The 26,628-nt window shown below is 39.6% G+C and overlaps 1 protein-coding gene across 1 annotated transcript in view; it reads right to left on the bottom strand.

Moving 5' to 3' along the window:
- Positions 1 to 2,732: 2,732 nt before the first annotated feature.
- Positions 2,733 to 26,628, bottom strand: part of LOC112105986 — a 31,535-nt gene continuing 7,639 nt past the window's right edge. Inside the window, exons 3-12 of the mRNA XM_024199004.1 lie at positions 16,444 to 16,519; positions 14,665 to 14,796; positions 13,611 to 13,734; positions 11,504 to 11,564; positions 11,353 to 11,399; positions 10,814 to 10,889; positions 9,505 to 9,597; positions 7,010 to 7,930; positions 5,847 to 5,957; positions 2,733 to 3,486 (exon numbers count right to left, since the gene is read on the bottom strand). Coding sequence (XP_024054772.1) covers positions 3,171 to 3,486; positions 5,847 to 5,957; positions 7,010 to 7,930; positions 9,505 to 9,597; positions 10,814 to 10,889; positions 11,353 to 11,399; positions 11,504 to 11,564; positions 13,611 to 13,734; positions 14,665 to 14,796; positions 16,444 to 16,519 — 1,957 coding nt within the window. The 3' untranslated portion in view covers positions 2,733 to 3,170. The remainder of the gene's footprint in view (positions 3,487 to 5,846; positions 5,958 to 7,009; positions 7,931 to 9,504; positions 9,598 to 10,813; positions 10,890 to 11,352; positions 11,400 to 11,503; positions 11,565 to 13,610; positions 13,735 to 14,664; positions 14,797 to 16,443; positions 16,520 to 26,628) is intronic.

Genomic DNA, 26,628 nt, shown 5'->3' with positions numbered 1-26,628 from the left:
AGTGATCTTTTACCAACACAGACACATGGAGGATCAGGGCTATTCCAGATTTTCAACATTGGAGAACAATATCCCAACAAAACCACAATTTAGAATCAGTTGGACTGACTGAAAAAAAAACATCATTTGATGTGACAGGCATGTGCAGAACATTTCCCAGATTTGACAGATAATCCAGTTAGTTGTCAGTGTAGAAGTGTTAAAAGTAGAGCTGGTAGGGAATTTTTTCAATTAAACTTTTTTGGGGGTCAAAAACTGACTATTTGTCAAAATTGAAACAGTTTTGACAAATCTCCGGACTTGAAAAAGCATTGAAAAAAGATGTTGAACAAAAACATTGACATTTTCTCAGTGACAAATTTCAATTCTGCAGTTTAAAATGACTTTTTGTTTAGAAATATAAGCTAATTAGACTGAAAAAAGTTAAAAAATGTTGAAATTGAAACGTGTTTCAAAATTAATCAAAACTAAATGTTTTGATTGACCCAAAGTGAAATTTTGTTAGGTTTTCCATTTGAGATTTTTACTTTTTGTCCCGATTCAGAATGGGACAAATTTTCAACTGTCAAAAATATTTGAGGGATGAGAAAACCATTTCCCACCCAGCTCTAGTTAAAAAAGTCATTGTCAAGCTATGCTACACTGCTACGTCAGAAACACAGGAGCATAAAACCAGAGAATGTTCATCTGCAGCAGAATAATCTCAAGTGCTAAACCATTTTTCTACAGTAGTTCCAGGATGTTTGAGCAGATTTTTCAGAAAGCTGTAATGCTTTTGAATTTATACAAAAGTTAGCCTTAGATCAGAGGTGGGCCAACTACGGCCCCCAGGCCACATCCGGCCCACGGGACCCACCTGCCCGACCCCTGAGCTCCTGCCCCGGGAGGCTAGCCCCCGGCCCCTCCCCTGCTGTTCCCCCGTCCCCGCAGCCTCAGCTCACCCGGCCGCCAGCGCAATGCTCTGGGCAGCGGGGCTGCAAGCTCCTGGGGCAGAGCAGGGGCCTGACCTGGTGCTTTGTGCTGTGTGGTGGTGTGGCAGGCTCCAGGCGGGTGGTGCGGCTGCCAGTCCTGGTGCTCTGGGTGGCGCTGCCACCCACCGATGCTCAAGGCGGGATAAGGGGGAAGGGAGTGGGGGGGTTGGATAAAGGGCAGGGGAGTTCAGGGTGGTGGTCAGGGGGCGGCGTGTGGATAGGGGTCAGGGCTGTCAGAGGGCGGGGAACAGGGGGGTTGAATGGGGGTAGGGATCCCCAGGGGGCAGTCAGGAAGGAGGGGGGGGGTGGATGGGGCGGCGGGCGGGGGTTTGGGGGGGGTCAGGTGACAGGGAGGAAGGGGGGGTTGGATGGGGCAGGAGGCTGTCAGGGGGCGAGAAGCAGGAGGGGTCGGATAGGGGGTGGGGGCCGGGCCACGCCATGCCTGACTGTTTGGGGAGGCACAGCCTCTCCTAACCGTCCCTCCATACAATTTCAGAAACCCAATGTGGCCCTCAGGCCAAAAAGTTTGCCCGCCCCTGCCTTAGATTCTTGGAATTTTCATAATAAAGTTCCAGGTTAGTGGGAGCTGCTAGATGCTTTGCACTTTTGAAAATCTGAACACTTGTTTAGGTACCTCACTATGGATTTAGGAAGCTCTTATTTTTAAAAAATGTTGACCTGGAAGTGCTGGGCAAGAGCACTGCCGTTTGAGAAACTTCCTTTGCACTAAACTGCATTGTGTGTATATAAGTGCTGTAGCCGAGGGTTTACAGCTATTCCACCTTTAAAGCACTTTTCTCCCTTAATACCGGCTTTTAATGGCAGGATTATAAGCACTGAATATTTACTAGAACTGGAAGGCTGGTGACAGGAGTTAATCAGTCACTCTCTGCTGCATTACTCTCTGGAGAGCTGCCAGCAGACCAAATAAGATGGTGATCCAGAGTAGGTGGCTCTGGCACACACATGGATGAACCTAGGATTACCTTTACCTGCAGATTCTAGCTACTGCTCTCCTGTGTTGCTGAGGAAAGCCAGTGGAAAGTGCAGTAGAATTGGAGATTGGAGGTAGATTGGACTGACATGTAAAAGTGTGCACATACACCTCCACCCCAAGGGACCTGGTCAGCTAGAACAGGGATGCTGGTGATATGCGTGAGATCACTCTGCTACATTGCTGGCAGAAGCTAGTGGAAGATAATGATAATATGCACCTGGCACTGGACTGACAAATGCATCACCTGTGGAAGCAGGAAGGAATGCAGATTAGTACAGGACCCTCAGGCTGCCTAAGAGCAAGTTCAACAAGTTCTTATTACTGAAAATCCAATTAATTTGAAGTTCTCAGCAATTCGTGAGCGAAAATTCTCGCACGGAAAGCTTTGTGGTGTGGAGAAGAGTGATCCTAGGCCTGCTCTCTTGGATGGACGTACAGAACACTGGAGCTAGAATGCAGTGCTGCAGCAGTCCAGCAGAGTAGACTGAATTCAACAGTGGAAGAAAGAGGGGAGGAAAAAGCCCAAACTGCTTTCACTGTGGCCAAATGAACCCATCAGATACATAAATCATGCCCAGATCATTGTATGCCTATGCATGAGAAATGCCTACTAAAATTAATAGGAGATACATGCCACTACTAAAAAAATAGGTTTCTAAAATTATAATTAAAATAATTCGCAAAAGTTTTCATTATGACATTGAGACTCCGTTTTTTGTTAGCAATTAGCAATAAGAAATCCAAGGTACCACCAAACAATTCAATCAAGTTGACATTACTTTCTGCTTTATTAATTTTCATAGAAGGTTTTCTATAATTTCAAATGCTAGTCTAGTTTATGGTGCATTTTTTTAGCTTTTATTACAAGTTTTGCATCCTGAAATTATTTGCATTTAAAGAAAGTTAAACAAAAACACAACCACTATCAGTCAGCTGTTTGCTTTAGGATATAGGGTTCCAATTTCACTAGAAACAAGGACTATTTTAATTTCACATGTGTTGAGGATTTGTCTCCAAATATACTTAACACACACTATTTCATAAATGTAAAGAACCACACATCAGTAGAAACTAGTCTTACAGTAGAGACAAGTTCTCTTAACATTGAAACTTGAATTTTCTAATTTGTAAAAAAAATTGGTCCACATACAAAGTAAAATGGGTAAATACAGGTTTAATCAGAGCAAATGCTTTCTTTTTATTCAGTTCCAGTTGTAGCGCTCTCTTGGAGGTAAATCATAATGTGTTCTCTCTTCCTCTTCAGGTCTGTAATCTAGTGGCAAACCATAATTGTAATCAACTGTTACAATGGGTAATCTTTTGCCTTGCTCCATATCTCTTGCAAATTCACCTTGAAAAGGTTTCCTTTCATAATCAGTTGAATCATTTTCCTGGTGTATGGATGAGGACAGATGCATTGTGCGTGAAGAATATGGCGCAAATCTGTTTTTTCCCCCTCTGTTAAATTCATCTGAAGGACGTGTTCTCCTATTATCTTCAGGACAGCTAGGCCGATTACTATAATAAAACCAAATATTAACCATACAATTCTTAGATATACAATATTTCATTAATGATAATTGGCTCGCATTAAACTCTAAAATGGTGCACCTTCAAAAAGAAATTATAGGTAAGTAATTTACCCTTTAGTATACTGGAAATGGAAAAGGTCATCCAGCTCCAAATTCTTTCCTTTTTATGCTTCATCTTAATACTACATTGCAACTTCATTACTCTCCTCAATACCCTTCTTCGTTCTTAGAGACAAATTTACCTAGGTATTGCTAACTTATTTGTATTTGTAATATTTGCCTTCTTTTGAATTAAGTTGACTACCCTTTCTGTAAGGTAGTTCTACCAGGAGTTCCCTATTTATTAATAATTTCTTCACTTTTGGATCATGTTTCTAGTTTTTAAGACCCTAAATAATGTGAAAAAAAAAATCAACATCAACGTTATCTTTCCTTTGGAATACATAATAGTAGCACTCTACTGCATGTTCTCTATTGCAATAATATTGTTCCTATGATATGGTGACTTAGGATCTAATAAGTACCATATATGCCATATGGTAAAGGGTGTAATCACACACCCACACCCTTACCATATATACACACAATTGTTTTGTATTCCATCTCTCTGGTCACAAAAAATTTGTAATGGTGAGAATGATTAACCACTGGAACAATTTACCAACGGGTGTGATGGATTTTCTATCACTGACAACTTTTAAATCAAGATTGGATGTTTTTCTAAAAGATATGGTCTAGGAATTATTTTGGGGGAGTTCTATTGCCTGTAAGGGCATCAGACTAGATGATCACAATGCTCCCTTTTGGCTTTAAAATCTATGAATTTAGCATATATACCATATCTTGGCTCTTTGCTCCCAGCGTAAGTTATAGTATTTCATATTTACCTTCTTTGTACTGCATTTGCCACCTGCTGATCCAATTACCTACATCAGAGGTTCTCAAACTGTGTCATAGCATGGACTACAGTTTTAAATAGAGAAACTGCCTTGTGAAACGCCTCATATTCACATAGAACACAGCCCCCTCCGTCCTATTTATGATTACATCATCCCAATTGTTCACATAGAAAAGTAATAGCCAAAATGAATTCAGTGTAACTTTTGCAGCATTTAATGCAATGTAGCAGCTAGAAACAAAGAGGATGACCAGCACTCCAACAACCACATTTAGGAACCACTGATCTAACCAATCCAAGTATTTTTGTATCTGGTTTCACTGTCCCTCATAATTTGCTCATTTTCAGGTTCAATATCACCTGCAGATTTTGAGAATTCTGGTTCTAATCCTGTAAAATACTTATGCAAGTGAGTAATTCCATCAACTGGTGTTAATGTTAGTTAGAGGATTAGAACTCAGCAAATTATGAGGGAATATGAAACCAGATTCACAAGATTTGGATTATTTAGGTCAGTCATGTCCTAACTGTGGTCCTTGGAATGCAGGTGTTCTCTGATTCTAACTAGCTAGTTTGCAGGTTTGGGACTTTGGTGTCAATATTACACATTCAAATCACGTACACAAATTAAAAAGGGTCTTCTATCAGATTCGAAATAACTTTCATGGTCTGATCCAACTCCCAGAAAATCAATGGAAAGACTCCTACTGATTTTTCTGGTGTTTGGATTGGACCCTCAGTGCCGATGATTTGAGCTGTGCGCTACATGACAGCAGGATGGAAGAACTTCAAAGAAGAATATATCCCAAGTTTTTATTTTGCTTTAAGAATGAGTTCACCATGTAGGGACTGTTAAATAATTTCTAGTTAAAAAATATGATTGCATTAATAAGCATCAGTGTTATGAAACAAACATAATTTGCTGCACATTAAACTCAGGATTTTGTTTTTTGCCAATTAATTTGATGCCTGTAATAAAAAAAACAAACCAGACATCTGGCATAAGACTACATATAGATAGATATATATATATATATATATATATATATATATTTATGTAAAATATGCTTTTGTTCCTTTACAATGGAATGATTTGTGAAAACCATGCTACCAGGAATAAGGATTTTCCAGTGATAGTCAGAGTACGTACTTCAAAATCCTGATTTTCAGACCCATGTGCAACTTTATTGTCTCTGGTATCTAAAATTCTGCTAACAAGTATCATGTATTATAATGTCTCATCCATTATCAGATATAATTATACACATGCATGAATTTCATAATACATTTCCATTATAAATTGCTTATATTGCAGTTTAGCGAGAACAAATATCTAGTTTGACAACTGCACATCCAATTTAAATTTCTATGGTCATGGTGGCAGAGGGATGGTAATGTGTAGAGGGGTACGTAGATTGATATGCAATATATGAACGCTGGATATTTACCTGTAACTTCTACTGAAATCATCATTATCAGATCCGTAATCTCTGTGACGTGAAGGAGAAGAAGAAAAGTGAGGTTCTGGTAAATTTTCATGGGAGGAAAATGACCGATTTCTGAAAGAAACAAAAGAATTACACACTAGTCTTTCTTAACATGTAAAATAATTCACTAATTCTAGTGAAAGTTCTTTTAGATTTTTTTTAAAAAGTAACCAAAACTAGTTAGCATGGAAGGAATGTCTTAGTTATATAAGTGACAGTATAATTATTATTTTAGTAATATCAAAATTATAAAGTCTCAGAAGAATGATCTAATATCCCTAATTGTTTAAATTGTGTAAATCAAAAGTGAAGGATAGAAATAAGTCTTTAAAATTTATTTAAGTATTTGGGAGTGCTATAATTTAACAGTGTAAAGAATATTACTGCAAATTTTATGTCAAAGGTTTTACTTTTGAACCCAGCGGTCCGGAAGGGGGCCCAGGGCCCAGCTTCCCCTCCCCCCCACTTGTCGGCCCTGTTTAGCCGGTCCGCCCTTGCTGGGGGGCCTGAAAAAAATCCGGGCCCGGCTTCCCCCCCCCTCGTTGGCCCTGTTTAGCTGGTCCGCCCTTGCTGGGGGGCTCGAAAAATTTTTTTCACCGGGGCCGAACCTGCTCTCGGCGGCCCTGTTAACAAGGTGAGTATTTGTTTTAGAGAGTCATCAAGGATTTACAGTTCTTAAATGAGAGGTTCGCTAGCAGACATTACTTATGAAATAAGCAACTGAAATCCAACACTTCCTCACTCCTTTGCTGATTACCTCAACTTGGTTAAAGGGATTAACATAATATCATATTACCTTCAATCCTGAGGACTGATTTTCAGATGCAAAACCTCTTCACTATAAAATGAAGTGAGATGAAGCATTTTGTCTCAAGTTGATTCTGAGCAGTTACTGGAAATGTGCTTTAATTTAATTCAGCTCTCTAATTTAAGAAAGTACAGAAATACTCTGGAGCTGACAGTTTTCCAACCTTAGGGCCTGATTCTGCAAACCCTTACATAAGTAAAAGGAGGGAAAAAATCTAACTAATTGCTCATTATCCTAAAAATGTCATATAATAATATGCTGAGGAACAACACTTGCTACTCCCTAAATCTGCTGTAACAGCAAAACAATACTTCACCTGTCTGAACACCATTCACGTGGCAAGTCGTCATGGTCATGAAAAGGTTGCAGTCTTTGTCCATGCCCCTTATTAACAAAATCAAAATCTTTCAACTGTGTCTGTTCCTGTAAGTCATCATAAGCTTGATTGTCATGAAAAGGTCTGCGCCTTTGTCCAGGACCCCTATTATCAAAATCTTTCAATTGCATCTCTGTTTGTAAATCATTGTGAGGCTGATGGTCATGAAAAGGTCTCAGCCTATGCCCCCGGCCCCTATTAACAAATTCAAAATCTCCCAACTGCATCTGTGGTTGTAAGTCATCATGCGTTTGGTAGTCGTGAAAAGGTCTCAGCCTTTGCCCGGGCCCCTTGTTGATGAAATCTAAATCCTTCAACTGCATCTGTGCCTGAAATTCATCATGAGACTGGTGGTCATGGAAAAGCCTTCGCCTCTGCCCACGGCCTCTGTTAACAAAGTCAAAATCTTCCAGCTGCATGTCATCCTGTAAGTCACTGTGAGATGGGTGATCAGGAAAGGGTCTCTGCCTTTGTCCACGGCCTCTATTAACATACTCAAAGTCTCTTGACTGCATGTCTCCCTGTAAGTCATCATGAAACTGGTGGCCATGAAAAGGTCTCAGTCTTTGTCCAGGCCCTTTGTTACTGAAATCGAGATCTTTCAGCTGCATGTCTTCTTGATAGTCATCATAAAACTGGTGGTCAGGAAAAGGTCTTCGCCTTTGTCCGGGTCCCCTGTTGTAGTCCCAATCTCTCATTTGCATTGGCGCTTGTAAATCATCCTGAGATTGGTGGTCATGAAATGGTCTTCGTCTTTGTCCAGGTCCCTTGTTAATGAAATCAAAATCTCTCAACTGTATCTGTCCTTGTAAATCATTGTGAGAGTGGTCATCATCATAAATTCTTAATCTTTTCCCTGGCCTGTGAAGAAAATTAATATTTTTAAACAGCTTATTTGCATTTATGTTATAAATATTTCAAGTTAGCCATCCAAACAAAGTAGCATTTTTTAAACTACTCAGGAGTGAGAATGAAGGACATTATCACTCAAATATATAAAGGTACTAATATATTAACAGTCTAAACTGTCTAACTATAGTATATATTATATGTATTCTATAACCGTGTCCAGTGGCGTAGCCAGGTTCTAAGTGCAGGGGGAGCAAACATAAAAAAGGCGCCCCCCCGGCTCCTCCTCTGGCCACGCCCCCCCTTGGCTCCTCCTCCGGCCGCTCCGTCCCCACCCCCGCTTGGCTGGCTCCTCCAGCTGCGCCGCGCTGCGCCGCGCTGCGCCCCCCCCCGGCTCCTCCGGCCACGCTGCGGCCATGCTGCGCCCCCCCTCGGAGGGGCTTGGTCGGGGGGGGGCCAGGCACGGGGAAGGGGTGGCGGGTGGGCGCTGCTCGCTTCTCCCGGGGGCTGGGGGGAGCGGAGCAGTGGGGCGGGCAGCAGCTGGTGAGATCCCCTCTCCCTGGCAGCTTCCTGCTTCCCTCGGCCCGGGCAGCCCAGCATTTTTTTCAAAAGCGGCGCCTGCCCGCCAGCTGCGGCGCGCTCAGCCGCCAAGTCCTGATGTTGGGGCCACGCTGAGCATGGGGCACGATGGCCGAGGAGCCGGCCCCTTCACTCCTCCGGCCGCGCCCGCCGCCCCTCCCCCCAACGGCTCCTCTGGAGTCTGGCCGTGCTGCCTGCCCCCCCCTTGCCTGCAGGAGCCCAGCGCCGGCCCGGCAGGCGCCGCTTTTGAAAAATGTGCTGAGGGGAAGTGGCTGCTTCCCCTGAACCCCCCTAGCTACGCTCCTGACCGTGTCTCTTTCACCAACAGAAGTTGATCCAATAAAAGATATTACTTCACCTCAACCACCTTGTCTTTCTAATAATATTATAAAACATATTATATTGTCAAGACCAGGGGTTCTCAAACTAGGGGTCATGACCGTGAGGTTATTACATGGGAGGCCACAAGCTGCCAGCCTCCACCCCCCAAACCCTGTTTCGCCTCCAGCATTTATAATAGTGTTAAATGTAAAAAAGTGTTTTTAATTTATAAGGGGAGGGTCGCACTCAGAGGCTTGCTGTGTGAAAGGGGTCACCAATACAAAAGTTTGAGAACTACTGGTCAAGACTGTGAAAACCACTATAATTCCATATCATCTTTTTAAGAGACAAGCAAACCCAAAATAACCCCACAGAAAACTAACACCACAAACTACTGTACTAGAATGTTATCAAGGAACAGGAGATACAATACATGTCTCTTCCAAAACCAAAGGATAAAAACTTTTACCGCATAAAAATTGCCCCAGTGAATCCAAAGTACTTGTAACGGAAGACATCCTGTCCTAATATTCCCTTGCCTCATCTTTTTATCACAACCTTAATTTAATTTAAAATAGGTATACTGAATTATTAGTACTGAAAATAGAACAGAATACCAATGTAACTATTCCAATAGTTATCTTTCACATTACATTTTTAAAAAATGTCATATTTTTGCCAATTACCCAGGAAAATCTTCATTTGGGAACCTATCTTCCATCACATTTGGTGGGGGTATAATATCTTCATCAGGATCCCATACATCCATTCCAAGATTACTAGGGAAAATAAAAGCATTTAATATAAAATTTCCTTTATTAAAAATACTGTTGAAAGAAAGTATGTACATTTTTTTCCAGTTGTGGAAATAAATTGACATTATGGGAGTGCTGGAAAGCTAGGGAATCATAGAAGTGTAGGACTGGAAGGGACCTCAAGACAGGACCTCAAGTCCAGTCCCCTGAGCTCAAGACAGGACTATGTGTACATTTGGGAGAATTTCAGTTTATTTTTTTCTGAAGAGGCTGATAGAAAAAGGCAAAGAAAATACTTCACTGACATATGACTCGTTGACAGTTGGGGTGAAGCCCCGTGGTTATTTGCAAAATTGTCCCTCAACTACTTCACCCCTTCCTATATGAAAGTATACATGATAGTGATTAGTACAGAAAAGTTTCCCTATTTACATTCTCATAATACAGGAACAAGGGACATTTAGTGAAACTGAAAGGCCAAAAAAATTTTATTAAAAGAACAACAGAGCTTAAAACTTCACTGCTACAATGATATCATAAAGGCAAAAGAGTTTTGTAGAATAGATGGATTAGAATGACATCTACAGTTACATTAGATTGGATTTTTTTTTAAAATAAGGAATATAAACCCTCATGCTTCAAGACATAAGTCTGCTACAGGGGCTAGGAAGAATCTTCCCTTCTGGGCCCAGTCTGCTACAGGGTCTGTTGCATCTTCCTCGGAAATATCTGGTAGTGGCCACTGATAGAAACAAGACAGCAGGCTAGATAGACCACAGGTCTGATCTGGAATGGCAATCCCCTATGCAGCATATCCGGAAAGGTTAATAGATCCAGACTCTGGCAGGCTAAGAGGAGAGAGTGAATTCCAGAGTTAAGGGGCCCTCACTAATAATTTTTTGCCAGCTGCTCCCTACCATTCATAACTCTGCTGAACGCACCTAAGGAAGTAGGACACAACAACAGAATAATTTAATTAAAAAAATCAACTTTAAAAGAAAACCCTTTGCATGATGTACATTTATAAGACTTTATAATATAAAATCTAAGGGGAAAATTACACTTCATACCATTCATAACAGAAGTCTTCAAAGATAAGCACTCTTTGTGTAAAGTGTAATAAGAGAGGTCAATATGTGCTTAACAGGACAAGAGACATTTTAAATATGACCCAAGCATTGAAAATGCAAGGAACTGCACTTGACAACTTCAATTATGTAATTAAAAGCCTTTGCCCTACCTTCTCATTGGCTGAGTTCTGAGATCTGTTAGATATACAAGACCATCCATATGATGACCTCTAGCATCACCAAAAGCTGAAGAAAATTGTAAAAAGATTAGTGTGTGCAGTTAAACATGCTTGGAACACAACTGCATATAATGTGGTCAATCGGGGCTCCATGTAAACCGTGGCATAATAAAACCGTGGCATGTAAAACTGAAGTAAGTTCACTATTGATTCCTGTAACTCAATTTTAAATTGCAGCAGACTGCACAAACATTTTTGCAACAAACTGTTTTCCAACTGTAACTATTGCAGTTGCTACTTATGATTGCACCAATACACAGAAACCTTCAAAACCAATAATGGGGTTGGAGGGAGGGAACTGTCCTCTTGATGTGGTTCAGATCTGATTGTGCCCAAATACTGCCAGGCATGGAAGCAGCAGCAGGAAGGATTTATCTGTGGGAACCTGTGCAGGAGTTAAGTATGAGGTAGCTGTCACAGAAGCACTGTAGACACAGAGCCCCATGTTTTGTTCAAGTTCTAGGAAATACCTTGAATTGCTGTCTCTGGATCCCAACCTTCAACATCAATAAGGTATCTGACAAAAAACATGGCTGAATTATTGTAAAGGTATAGATTATGACTGATATAAACATACTATTCTAATGAAAAAAATTATCTGAATTTTCATGTAATACTTGCCTACATATAAGGTAGCCAGTTCTATTAATTCCATTGGTACAATGAACGCCAATGAGTTTATCTATTACAAAGGAAAAAAATGTGAAAAAACAAAAATACCATAAAATAATTAGTGCAAAACAGAAAGAAGCCATTTATTGTTTACACTAAAGCAGTTTCAGTGAGCATGTTTGCTGTTTGCAAAATTATTATTATTAAGCCTGTACACACCAGGATATACGTCCAGAATTTATGTTCTTCCTGCTGGATTTGTAGCAGCAGTTAACTTAATGCTTCCCACTTCCCAACCTATTGGAACCTAAACTAGTCCAGGCAGGGCACAGAAAAAAGAAGGGGGAAACTGGTGATAAGAAAAGCTGCCTGACTAGATAACCATCAACCACACTGTGATAAGGAAACTGAATCAAGTAACTGGAACAAAACATGACTGACTTTGAGGGCAAATTTAAACCAAACTTACTTTCACAAGGAGTTCACTTACAGATTCTCCTGAACCCTTCCAAAAGCAAAAACACTGAAGTCAGCCTGGCAGCCTACTGGTTATGAAATGCACTATTAGAGGGATCCAAGCACAGGCGTCTAAATTTGGTCCATTACTCCTGGGATGGCAGATGCCTGAGGCATTGTGGAGGCAGTGCATTTAGCTCCTTGCTTTGTATTGCCATCTCCAGTCAACTCAGGAGTGGCACTTACAGACTTTGGAGACAGCTGTGTCTCTTCATCCAGTTGCAAACTAGGAAGTTGGGGTTCTGACCATCATTCAGAACAAAACATTCCGACCCAAAGGGTCCCTGAAGGAATGCCTTTGTCACATCCAAATCATTAGATTATGCAGGAAGGAAACTCCCTACACTTCAGCTCATAAGCCAAAAACAGCAACCAAGGAGCCAGAACATTAACTACTGGGATAAGAAAAAACCATCTCATAATGGTTCTTCTTTTCCAACACTTCAAATCTGGGCCCTGGTTTCTGAGATTTACGTCCACCTGCAAACTGGCTATCCACAACAGAACCATACATCTTATCTGAGGTAGAGCAGTGCAACTTTGGCAATGGAAATTTTCTGACACAAACCATTACACAGCTATCACAGTAAGAAACCAGGACTTGGTCAACAGAGCAGTCTCCTGAATCAGGCACACAGCTGAATGACTCTCAGCTGCCAGTAAAGATTTGTTCCAGAAGATGCTGAACTGAGTTGTGCAAGAGCCTCCAATACTAAGGGAAAGTTAAAAAGAGATACACATGTAGGTTGTAGCAGGATGTGTGCAACGAGTTCTTCCATGCATAGAGCTGTCACACCAGCCTGGGGAGAACTGTGTAACAGCTCTGCACAAACACTATGTAAACTCCCAACCACCTCTATAACTGTATCATGCTCTTAAAGAATTACTATCTTCATGAGAGCAAAGGAGTATCCAGCTGCCATCAAAATATCTTGACATGATGCCCCGTAGCTACTGAACTTTATAACCGATTAACTAAATGACATCTTCATGCTCTTGAGCTATCTCCTTGACTCCTAATTCAGAGAACTGAAGGTCACACTACTAAGTGGTTCTGCTGTGAAGTAGAGGGTGGAGATCAGACAGGAGGCTATCACATTACATGCCTTCAACAGGGTAAGGCTACCTCACGGATCAAAATGAAAGAAGAAAAAGTATGATCAGAAAATCCCTGATTGTGTCCAATTACAAAAACACAGAAAGCGTTATGAAAAGTATTACTTATTATACACAGAACTATGCCAGTGGCTCCCAAGCTGTGGTCTGTGAACCAGCAGTGATCCAGGAAGTGCCTGCTGGTCACATGGGCTAGCTCTCCTTGTTCTCAGCTGGCACATCACATTAAATACAGCTAAAAATATGACACTATTAGGAAGGCAGTCCATGTAATAAATGCTGTAGCTGACATGAGCATTTTGGAGTGGCAAAAGGGATAGGAGATGGTCCATGAGATTATGAAGTTACAAAACTGGATCACACTATGAAAAAGTTTGAGAAACCTGACCTGTAGAAGTGAACATCTATTGTGATTAATAAATCATACATTTAAGATTTAAGTAACATTTTGGTCTTTTATAGCATTAAAGATGCTGTTAATTACCATTTCCTGCATTTTCCCAAAGGAACTTTCTGACCCATTTTTTGAATTGTAGAATAGTAGCATTATCGGGGACTTCAAGTCCAACAGTATACAGTTTTTTATACTGCACACTTTTAGGTAAATCCTAGCAACAAGGAGAAAAAAATAGCAACAATCATTAGTCATTAAAATCTTGTACCACCATAAAACTTACAAACAATATATAAAAAACCCCAGATGTAAGTCACTGGTTCAAATCTGTATCAGTAGTGATTGAAAATGATCATTTTGTAGTTATATTAGAAAAGCTGTACTCACAAAAACTGCCATAGCAAATAGCCCTTTTGTTGGGAAGAGTCAATCTCAAGCAAAGAGATCTAGGTTTGCAATGGAGACGGAACTACCCCTTTCAATACCTCCTGGTCACAGTAGATGCACACTGGTTGGACTGATGAGGGAAGCTTGTACTGCCATTCAAATCCTCTTCATGAAGAGTATCAAGCTTCACCTCCTCTCCCTTACTTATTTTATCCCATTATAGTGTATATTCAAGGGTCTACATTTAGTAACACATGCTTCTATTTACTCTTGCACAGAGCACATTAAATGGATACTCCCAATTACAATGTAAAGAATTTTTTTTTAAATCAGTGTAGAGTTAACCTGTGGAATCTATTCATACAGCATAACAGTGAAAGAAATATTATATTTTTAAAAAGATTTAGATATAGCATCTGTCTTCAGGGCAGGGGCCATGTCTTCCTGTCTGTTTGTGCAATGCCTAGCATAGTAGTCTTGATCAGAGAATCTGGGAACTACAGTACTATATATAAATATAATGATTAAATGCTAGTAAAGTTCCTGAATCAAGCCATAAGTGAATGCTAGCTGAGGTTAAGATGATATTTCCTTCATGATACAATTCTGCATAAATTTCTGCTGGAAACAGGATACCAGATTAGATGGTTCACTTGTCTGTTCCAACATGACAACTTCTAGACTGGGATTAAATAACACAAGATAAAAGGTAGCAGTAATTGTGCATTTAATTCTGCTATTACTTATTTACTATTACCTTAACTTCATAATACCGTGTGGTGTATGTTAAATCAATAATTAATCCAAGTTCCACATTTAGGGCTTTCATTGCAGCAATCAGGTCTTTGGGTGTAAATTTCTGGGTTGGAGTAAGTCTCTGGTTAATTGCCTGTGATGAAAAAGGAAAATGAAGATTGCGTTTTACAAATTCCAATAAAAATAGAAACATCTGCCTCATAAAATGAATCAGGAACAAGAGGAAACATAGGCATTCAATGTATTGTGTGGATTCAAAAACTACATTGAGATGGAACTGATGACCCAAAATAAGTTCATGATTTTATTATATGATATTATGACAACAGATAAGACTGTGGCAGAAGCTCCAGTGCAATAAGCACTAATTTCATATCAAGAAAAAAGTCCTGCACAATGAATGAATATAACAATTTAAAGTAATTTCTTGAACACAGACAAATCTAACATTGATGTCAATAAGCAAAACAAAATATAAAAATCTTACCCACTGCAAAAAATCCCAAACAACCAGTCTATTCTACATAAAAACTAGGGAGCTCTGATAGAACAGCTTACTGGCTCACCTCTCTTCCCACAAATGATGGGGATACTTATTTTTCCCTGCCTGTTTGTTTTCTTCTCTGTCACTCATGTTACTGGATGCTACATAAATTTATAATTTAGCATTAAGATAATTTTTTCCCTGTATATTTGAAGCAAAGTCTTATCAGGATTGAAGTGAGTGTAAGAAGAATGTAGACAGCAGCAAAAAATTCTCTAATGAGCATCAGGGCCAGGCAAAGTATCAGGGAGCCTAAACAGCTCCATGACGGCTTCCAGTCTCTGCTTTGACCAACATAAACTCAGCAAAACAGAGAATCTGGCCAACCATGTGAAACAGAGTAAGATGGAACTTTCATATAAGATGGTGCCTACATACCATTAAAGAGCATTTGAGCAAAACATTTCTTTAAAATACACTTCTTTTGTCCATTTCTGTGCAATTTACAGGAACAGGATACGGAGACATACATTTATAGCCACCATTTCAAAAGTGGTCCAGTGACCACTACCCTTTAATGGGTGATCATCATGTATGTGAAATTAATTTCTGGTTTATGTCAAGTGGACAGTTATCCACGTCACAAAAATCACCACCACAAGTAGGACTCTTGTTACAGCAGTTTCAGAAGATGCAAAAGCCTGGGCTCAAAACTGAACCAACACACTCCGGAAGCACTAAATTCTGTAATTTTAAACGAATGGTGCAGATTAGCTGGTGAGAAAGTCATGATGTATAAGAGCAGGGCTGGCTTCAGGCACCAGCTGAGCAAGCAGGTGCTTGGGGGGGCCAAGGGAAAGGGGCGGCACGTCGGGCTCTTCGGCGGTAATTTGGCGGCAGGTCCCTCGGTCCCTCTCGGAGGGAAGGACCTGCCGCCGAAGTGCCGCCGAAGAAGAAAGCGGCGCGGTGGAGCTACAGCCAATCGCGGCTTTTTTTTTCTTTCCTCCCCCATCGCTTGGGGCGGCAAAAAACCTGGAGCCGGCCCTGTATAAGAGATAAGTAAACGTACTCAGTAACACCAAGTACCAGTCTACACCTAGAAAAGCGAACATCTTTAGTTTATGGAAAGCTCATTGGAAAAGGACTGAATGTGCTAAATACTAATTTTAATAGAAAAATAATTTCTGTAATTTTTCACATTCAATCTGTTCGGCAGTTTGCATGAATGTGAATGCTATTTTCCACAAGTCTTCACACAGCAATTAGTACAGGCTGACTGTAACATTTTATACATACCCCTTTTAAAGGCACTTTGAAAGCAATGAATCTCGTTCCTGGTATAGGCTGTCCAACTGGTGTCAAAGTCCGCCATCTTTTATAAAAAAAAATATATTTGTATATTTTTCTGAATAAAGGATAAAATACTTTTAAAACTATACTAATTTGATACAAGACACCTGAAGTTTCATATAAAACAGCTACTTCTGTAATAAAGTTTCTTCTTCTTTGGAGTAAGCTTTCCTCAACAAATGCACAAAAAAATACTGCTCTTTTTGGTCTCGAGATAAATTTCAAGCTACATTAACTGTCTTATAAAGATCAGACTCTGCTGTTGCCATATCACTCCAAACAGAAAGATGTAAATAGCATCCTGGTCTCCCTGATGGATCATACAGCTACTTGCTTGACATGTCAAGGGCCAGATTTCCAAAAAAAAATTCAGAACCAAGCAGCAGTCCTAGTTGGGCATCTAAGTGAAGTGGTCAGGTTTTCTAAGTGCTTAGCTGGCTACTTTATTAAGGTGCCTAAACAGAAACTGAACTCTTTTGAAAATCTGCCTTATTTCACCAGAAGGAGATATTTCGATTTAAATAAATCCAAAATAAATACTATTGTCTAGCATGACTACTGAAACATTTCTTTTGTTTTGTTTCAATATTACACATTTGAATAACGTTAATAAATTACTATTGGGGGTGGGGAGGGGGAATTCATAGATTCCAGAGCCAGAAGGGACCACTGTCATCATCTAGTCCAGCGGTTCTCAAACTGTGGGTTGTGACCCCAAAGTGGGTCGTGACCCAATTTTAATGGGGTCACCAGGGCCAGCATTAGACTTACTGGGATCCAGGGCTGAGGCTGAAGACTGAGCTCCACCCCCACCTGGGGCAATGGGGCTTGAGCTGCAGCCCCCTCTCCGCCCACCTGGAGTGGCAGGACTTGGCCTGAGGCCCTTTCCCCCCCCCCCCCCCCCCCCAAACAGGGCGGCAGGGCTTGGGCTCCGATGCCCCCAGTTTCCCCCCCCGTTCATGTAGTAACTTTATTGTCAGAAGGAGGGTCCCGGTGCAATGAAGTTTGAGAACCCCTGATCTCGTCTGATCTCCTGTATAACACAGGACACATAACTTCCCCAATTTAATTCCTAGACTATATCTTTTAGAAAAACATCCAATCTTGATGTAAAAGTTGCCAATGATAAAGAATCCACCATGACCCTTTGTAAGAGGGAAAGGTGCTTACGATGCTGGAAGAACATAAGTAGAGTATTATTTAGGTGAGTCAGAATATAGAATTAGCATTTTTCAGAGCACAAAGATTCTTCCATTATTCAGCACAGCTACACAAATTATATGGAGAGACTGCTGGCCCACCATAACTAAGTCTGCAACCAGGTTTCCATTATAAGACCAATCTTCACCGATCTTCTAACAAAGCACAAGAAAAATATTTTCTAGTGATAGTTTTTGTGATCACTGTTAGTATAGAATGGGGTTTTGTCCATAAATTTCAAGTAATTAAATGAAATGGTTCTGAAGTTACAAGTTAAAAATTAGTCCTTTGCACATTAAAAAAAAAATCTTCAAAATGGAATGGTTGCAGTTAAAAATTTGTATATAGCTGTAAAACCACACTTGTACTGAGATGAGCTGAATTAGGACGATGAAATTTGGGAGGGAAAGAGCCTGTAGGTGGAAGGGGTGTCTAATAGTGTTTTGGTGAAAATATTTTAATTTGGGTGAGTTATAAGCCTTTGAAAATCAACCATTGTGCATGCACTGTTAGCATGTTGCCAAAATGCTGTGTACTGCATATGCACCTGGGTCTCAGTGATTTATAAATTCAACTGTATCCCCTGAACCCATCAAGGAGTAATTCTAAATGATTCTAATGTGGAAGCTCATGATAGGTTACATGTTTGTTAAAACTTACACAGGAAGTTTGGGGCAGGAAACAGAATATATTTATCTAAGGTAGCAAATCTACTAAACCACAGATCTCTATATCTGATGCTTACTGATCTGTAGAATAGGGCCACTCACAATTATCTAGCTTTGTCAATTGTTTTAAAATCTACAAAGGAAAAGTCAGATATAAGTGTAGTCTGTTTTACAGAAAGGTAAATAGGCACAAAATTCTGTGGGATGGACTTTGGGCCAGCAGAGGAAAGAAAAAGCTTGTCCTCTTTAAGGATTGTTGCACTGTGCCCCCCTGGGCTTGAGGACAGGAGATAGAGGGGCTCTGTGGCTAACTGTTTGGGCAGCAGCATATAAGTTCACTGGCTCCCATATACTCAAGGGAAGATTTATAAGCCCTTCCCCATGCCCAAAGGTGATATTATACACTAGGAAGAAAAACTGACTGATTTGCCTGAATGGCACTGTAGTGGGATTGGCTAGGCTATTGCCTGTAAGCCTGGATCTATTGTGTGAAATCAGGCAAGTGAGTTATTTTTCTCTCACAATCTGCAACATGGTACGCTCTCTGCAAGGAGCTTTGTGAGCTACAGATGAAAATACACTATATAACTGCAAAGCATTTTTATTAGACATTTTTCATGTTTAGGGCATAGGGAAGTTCAAGGACCAGGCTGGAAGGCAAGGTTCATCTAATGCAATATACATGGGCCTAGCAATTAGACACAGATGACAAACCTGGTTCTAATATTAATTTTCCATGTGCCCTTGATCAATGGAGGGCTTGTCTCAATTAAGGAAACTTGCTAATTATACTGGTGTAAACTTCCCTTATCTAGACAAATCCTTAATCTTTCTGAGCAATAATTTTACAATCTGTAAAATGGGTGTAGTAATAGTTACCTACTTCCTAAAAGTGTTACAAAGCTCACTTAAATGTATGTAAAGTGCTAAGTGTAAAGTATTAAAGATATACTGTCACTTTATTCTTATTATTTAACATTTACATTGCAGTAGCACTTAAAGGAGGTTGGGGCTCCATTGTGCTCCTTAAAAATGTGGTCAGTTTCTAAAATGCAATCAGTTTCAAAATGAGTTAAGTTTCAGTTACAAAACATGACCCTGGGTTTCCCTGCTAATTTTTACTGGTCTAATATTATTTTCCTAATTTAAAAAATGTTTTTCTCCCCCTGTTGCTGTACTGAATATTCACACAAACAAAAGAAGAAACAAACTATCCACAATGTGCATTTGACAGCACTATCTCAAATCCCAAAATAAGTTGTTACTTTTTATTGTAGTTTTTAAGTTGATGGTGTCCGCTAAAGTTTTGTAGTGGCAGAGCTGAGAACAGAACAAAGGAGATCAGCCTTGCAACACTGTATTCATTACTTTAATTCATGTGGTCTCCAGGGCTTCACAACCACACTGGAAACTTCGGAAAGTGATTGTAAGGTTTAAACTTTTAAAGTCCAGCAAATTACTCTAAAGTGCTTCACAGTGCTTCCAATATTCAAAGCCAGTAGAGATGGAGCAGAAAAAAGGCCAAACTCTACTGTTCACGTACACCCTAATGTCCTAGATAACAGATTGAGCACAGAAACTTAAAACATAGTTTTTGTGTGTGAAAATGCTTTCAATTATCACAACTTCAAAACTACTGAACCAATTTCCTTCAAACTCAGTTTGCTCCTTATATCTCATTAACAGCCACAAAACAAAGCAATCTTGAAGGAAATTGATCCAGGCTCTATGTATGTGCAAAACCTCTGCTCAGAACATATAGGGAAAGTATATATTTTACACATAAAGAACTAATAAATATCTGAATGAATTCTACTGAAACTTTCCAAAACACTCCCTTCTTGGTAAAGATCAAGTACAGAAAAATTTCCAGTCCCCAATTAATTGGTTTGAGTAAGTTATAAGCAACTTAAGTAGGGGGTTTAAAGAAAGTTGCATTTCAACCTTAAATATAGTCATTGCTACCATAATAAAATGGCCAAAAAAAAAAAAAATCACCTAGATTCTACCGAACAGTTCTAATAAATGTGCCTTATATGATGCAATAAAAAGTTGATAAGTATCTGGCTAGTATAATTTATTTTGGAAAAGGAGGAGAAAAAAAGACTGAGACACCAAAATTCAAATTATGCCAAGTATGTGATCACAGAAGTCACAAAAATCTGGTTGTCATCATAAGTTTGGAAACAACAAAAGACAATATCCTTTGTAGGCAGTCACAGGGGTAGGGCTTTTTTTTTTTTTTTTTTTTTTTTTTTTAACTTTGAGTACAGTAAGCATTTCAGAGGTAAAGACTAGTAAACAACAAAACATTTGTAGGGAGTTAAAATGTGATTTGTATTTCTTTTCACATTTTAATGTAACCAACATTGACCTCAGCATTAGAAAAATTGGATTTCTTCGGCTACGAATTTTCATTTTGTTCATAAAGGCCATTGTTTATCTGAACAACAGGAATGAGCTGGCTAAAGCCATTTATATAGTGCAAATAAGGATGCTGAAAAAAGAGGGGACTTGTACGTTAAAAGAGTATATTGATTAGTGTTCTGAAAGGCCAAAATATATTTTTAAATAGTTTGAAAATTGGAGAGTTAGTTTGTTGAATTGGACACACAAAAGTTGTTAGATACGCAACAGTATTTATTTTTAACTGGACTAATTGCCTAACCTACAGCAATTATTTTCATAGAAGCATTCTACTGCATGCTCACCTATGCACTTATTGAAAATTTTAACCTCAGCTTCCTGCTGCACTGAATTTACCAGTTAGTTACAGAGATCTGTTTATTGACAACTTGGGTGACCAGATAGAAAGTGTGAAAAATTGGGACAGGAGATGGGGGAGTGGGGGGTAACAGGAACCTACATAAGAAAAAAACCCAAATATTGGGACTATAAAATCGGGACATCTGGTCACCCTATTGACAACAGTAGATTTAATCTGTATTTTTAATTAATCAAGAGCAAATATTGGACTGTTGCATCATTAAATGGATCAGACAGGAACTGCTGTCTGACTACAAGGGAGAATGTTATTTACACATAAATATATTAATAAGTAAATTAAAAAAGGTAGTTTAATGAGATTTTGGTCACTGATGTTCAAAAACTTGCTGCTGGACTCCCCTGTACATGATAGTGTCCTATTTATTGCTACCTCTGCACACATTTCTAAAGCACCCAAAGTAATAACCAAGAAGGGCTGAATATGAGCACTTCTGTGGTCACCTATGTGAAAAAGGGGACAATGAGGGACATACTTTACCCTACCTATTCATGTTGAGATGGCATTAGAGTGGAAAAATTAAAAACAAACAATAAAAACCCCAGATCCCTCTGTCTACCGGAAATGGGGTGAACATGGGAAGGAAAAACTATGAAAACCCAAGATTCAGGCTCCTAGACACTACAGTAATATAAACAGTACTCAGATTTCAGAGTAGCAGCCGTGTTAGTCTGTATCCGCAAAAAGAACAGGAGTACTTGTGGCACCTTAGAGACACCTGTTCATGCTCTCAAGAGTTGGTCAGACAACTCCCACCTGTTCATGCTCTCTGTATGTGTGTATATATATCTCCTCAATGTTTCACTCTATATGCATCCGAAGAAGTGGGTTGTAGCCCACGAAAGCTTATGCTCTAATAAATTTGTTAGTCTCTAAGGTGCACAAGTACTCCTGTTCTATAAACAGTACTAATAAATAGAATGACAAGGCAATTTCTCTGAGACACCAGTACTGACATATAGTTCATATACAGCAGTTTATTAAGGTTCAAAACAGCTTCAGCTTCCTCCAAGTCCACATTTGTCAAGTAATCCTTCTTTCAATTATTTTGGAAAACCAAACTACATTAAACAAGTTACATATGTAATATATAACTATTATATAAGTTCACTGGCACAATAGGTCAGTTGTGGTCTATCAACCTAACAACCATCCCTTAAGCATTTTCATCATTAAAAATTGTTGTTGCAGCATAAGCAGTGGGCTCTAAACTGAAATGGTCCAAACCCACATTTTGTATTTTTGAAGTTATTTATATAGATATACATAAGGACTTACACCTTCAACATTAGATGTGTGTGTGTGCGCACACTAATTCACTGAAATCCAGTTTTGCTAGATAACAGCACCTAAACCATGCCGTGAACGTAATCCAGTTGCATTTACTATTTCCACAGCATTCCAAAGAGCTTAAGTAGTGCATGACATACAACATGATTCCATATCAAAACAGATGCAGAGTGGTAACCTTTTTAGTGTGTTTGTGAAAAATGTGTTTAGATTAAAAATAAAGTTATCTCGCAGTCCAAGCTTTTAGAAGGTAATACACTGTTTATCCTTCTAGTTCAATATATTCTCATAAGGGATTAAAATGCATTTTAAAAGCTTTAACTTTTAAATCTCTGTGTAACGGGGCACACATTTTTAAGGGTAGGGGGAAAAGAAAATACCATTGCCAAACAGCCATTGTTTCCATTCTTCTTACCCAGCTTCAAAATTGTCGCAAAATTCAACAACCGAGGTAGAAAAATCTATTCAGCTGCCCTATTGCAATATGACTGATGAAAATGAAAAGTTTGATATTTTACTTCCAAGTTAAAAAAATGTAAAAAATTCCTTGCTTTGGGCAAACGGAATTTTGGAAAATTTAGTTTGCAGTTAAATTCTTACTCAAAGCATTCTTTACTGAACCTACTTCTAGCACCTTCAAAATAGTAGGGAGTTAATCTACAAAAATATGTTTTAGCCTTGTGCAGATGTGTTATAATATTGAAAAGTTTTGCAAAACAGGCACAGAAAAGGTGTGTGCCAATTTAATACAGGTACTGTGGAAAAGCTCAGTGTCTCTGAATCCAGATTTTCTCATTAAAAAAGTGTAAAAGCTATGTTGGTAAAGTAAATTGCATAGAATTCTGGGGATTTAAAATTGAAAAATGTGAAGTGTTTATTTGGTGGGGTGAACAAGTCAATTAGCAGCACTGAATCTGACCCCAGGGTGGTACCAAAAAGGTAATATATTGAAGGTAAGGCTTCTAGTTCTTAAGCCACCTGGGGACAGAGTATCTTCCACACCACAAGATGTAGCTCCATGACATGACAGCTACTTGGATTCTTTGAGGCTTTCGGTCAGTATCTCAACTGTTTAGATTCTTTAAGCCCATGATTTTCTGAGTTAAAGTTTAAATGAATCTTCCTCCTTGAAGGGAAAAACCTACTGCTAGCACAGGATTTTTCCTGCTTTGCACAGAAGAATGGTTTAAATAAATACATGGAAACAGATTTAGTGTGTCCTGTTTTAAAAACAGGTTGTCCACTATTTCCTAATTCACCCTCTCATGAATGAAGCAATGGAGTGTGAGTAGGGATATTTCTCAATGAAAACCACTTAACTTCACCCTCATTTTATCATTTATTTTACAATGTATGACTGACACTTCACAAGAAGTAGAACACATTAGCTGGCCTCAGGAGCTCATCTTCTAAGTTAGAGGTAACATAACAAGAGTTATTACAACAGATGATGGGGACAGGAAGAACAATAATTCAAAACAGGCATGTTATGTAGGTCTCATTAGCTCCAAGGATTTTCTCCTTATATTTGATATTTTATCATCATTTGGGAGAATAGGATCAAGAGTACGTGGAAGTAGAGCAAGGGTAGTCCTAACAGGAAAAAGTTTTGAGATAGAAATTCAAGGAGGTTAAAAATACTGGGACTGATCAGCTTAGAAAAGAGAAAACTAAGGGGGGATATGAAAAAGGTCAGTAAAATCATGATTGGTGTGCAGAAAGTGAATAGGGAAGTATTATTTTCCCCTTCACATAACACAGAAACTACAGTAGAAATTCAAAGATACAAACACCAGAGTTACAGACTAACTGGTCAACTGGACACCATGTGAAACCGGAAGTAATCAGGCAGCAGTGGAGACCAAAACCAAACAAACCAGGAAATACTGTACTGTGCCTTTATTGCATCTTAAAGGTAGGCACATCTGGGCTGCCTGTCCCCACTCCCACCCCCTAATCGCCACACAGGGCGCAGCTGGCAGGAGCAGCTCTGGGGTTTGCGCTGCTTTCCTGTAAGCCATGGACGAAGTCCTCTCCCCTGCCCTCCTAGAGGGACAAGCTTGCATGCTCAGTCTGAGCCTAGGAAAGAAACTTACTGAGCTCCTGCTGGAACCTGCCTGGGAGTGTTTGTTGCTGGAGCCCAAGCTCAAGCTCCTGCTTGCACCCTGTGCTCTGGAGGAGCAGTTCGTTTTTAAAAGGCCACAGCCTGCACCCCGTGCCCACAGTGCGCCTCACTCATCACCCTTGCAGCCAGGGGGCTAGAACCAGCTGCCTGTCCCCACCCCATTGCACGGGGTAGCCCCTTAAAGGTAGGAAGTGAAGAACCTGAAGTTTGCAGGCTCAGATGTGAGCCCCAGGTCCGAGCAGTCCGCCCTGAGGAGCATCCATAATGTCTTGTTCAGAGTTACGATCAACCTCCATTCCTGAGGTGTCCATAATTCTGAGGTTCTACTGTATGAAATTAATAGGCAGCGGGTTTAAAACAAACGTAAAAAAAAAATCTTTACACAACGCATGGTCAACCTGTGGAACTTGTTGCCATGGGATATCATGAATGCCATGGGATAAAAAACTAACTAGATATGTTCACGGAGGATAGGTCCATCAATGGCTATTAGCCAAGATGGTCAGAGATGTAACCAGATGCATCGCTAAAATCTCTGACTGCCAGAAGCTGGGACTGGACGGCAGAGGATGGATTACTAGATAATTGCCCTTTTCTGTTCTTTCCCTCTGAAGCATCTGGCATTGGCGACTGTTTGAAGACAGGACACTGGGCTAGATGGACCATGGCAAATTTTCTACACCCCCTTCTCTCAATTAAGCATGTGAAAAACTCTCCATTCTAGTTCTCAGTTCTCCCAAGGAAACTCACCAAAACCAATGTTTCAATATTCCGAAATTTCTAAAAAGGTATAAAATAAGCAGAAGGAAGACAACAAACTTTCAGATACTCTTTATCTATCAGAAGAAACAAAGGGTACAATTCTCCCTTTACAGGTTACCTTTACGAGTAGTGTATGGGGCACACCGAAGAAGGAAAAGATAAAAGATCCGTAGACAACAACAGAGGGTTAGGATGAAATAAAGCATAAAATGGTGCAAAGCTATGAAGGAAAGAAATCTGAACTTGTTCTGGAATACAAGAAGAATCCAGTGAAGGAACAGGGATGGAGAAGGAGGAAAAGAAGATGTGGTTAGAGCTATCAAAGAGGGAGCTTTTAATAGTAGAGTTTTGGATAAATGGGGAGAGTTACACAGAGAAATGGTAGTTACAATAGTGGAGACATGAATACATATTTTAATAATAGGGTGGAGGGAAAATTGCCTCAGCAGAAGTTTGTGAGCCTAGATGTACGGCAGAAGGTGTAAGAAGTCAAAGATGACATCAAGACTAGAGACAGGGTGACAGGAAAATGGTGGTTTTGTCAACAATAATGGAAACAAAGGCTTGAGTGAAAAAGCTAATTTTTGGAGAAACTGAGCTGGAAACAGCTGACAATCCAAGAGGAGTTATCAGAAAAATGCAGCAATGCTTGACTGGAGAAATAATGAAAGGTTAGGGGCACAACAGTATATCTAGAAATCATCAGCATAGAAGTGATAGCTGAATCTATGTGATTGATTGAGAACATGTAGAAAGAAGCTATGGAGGCAGATGATAAAAGAATCAAGGAATGGAACCATAGGGCGTCAAAGGAATACTGGAGAAGTCCCGAAGTAATACTCAGGAGATAAGAGGAAGAACCAAAAGTGTTAAGGAAATTCAGGAACAAGTGTGAAAGGAGCAGCTGACTATCAAATAGGAGATAGTCCACGTACAATTAATTAAAATACAGTCTCATAGCACATGTAATTTTCCAACCTCTGGAAGGAAGAGCATATATACTGATCTGCTGTCAGCATCTTAAAAAGATGTGTGTGTGAGGAGTACAAGTCAAATCTCACCTTTAAATTTGCATCAGAATGGCTACACAGCTTTGAAAGCCTCTCATGGCCCCACTGTCTAAATTCAAATTTCCTGGGTTTTATAGTGCCCACAAGTTTATTGTTCTAACAAGAAAGCATTTAAGATTATACTCTTGTGCACACCTAAATCAATAAGTGACATATTGCGCATACACAGTACTTTTTCAGTCATTATCTTTATTTCTCTAATTTTTCAGACTTGCAAACATTCCATATGAC

Source organism: Terrapene carolina, unplaced genomic scaffold (genome assembly GCF_002925995.2).
Source record: "Terrapene carolina triunguis isolate 2854851 unplaced genomic scaffold, T_m_triunguis-2.0 Scaffold95, whole genome shotgun sequence".
In the NCBI taxonomy this organism is placed as follows: domain Eukaryota; kingdom Metazoa; phylum Chordata; order Testudines; family Emydidae; genus Terrapene; species Terrapene triunguis.
Note: the sequence above shows the minus strand (reverse complement) of the source record. Positions and strands in the feature narration are given on the sequence as shown.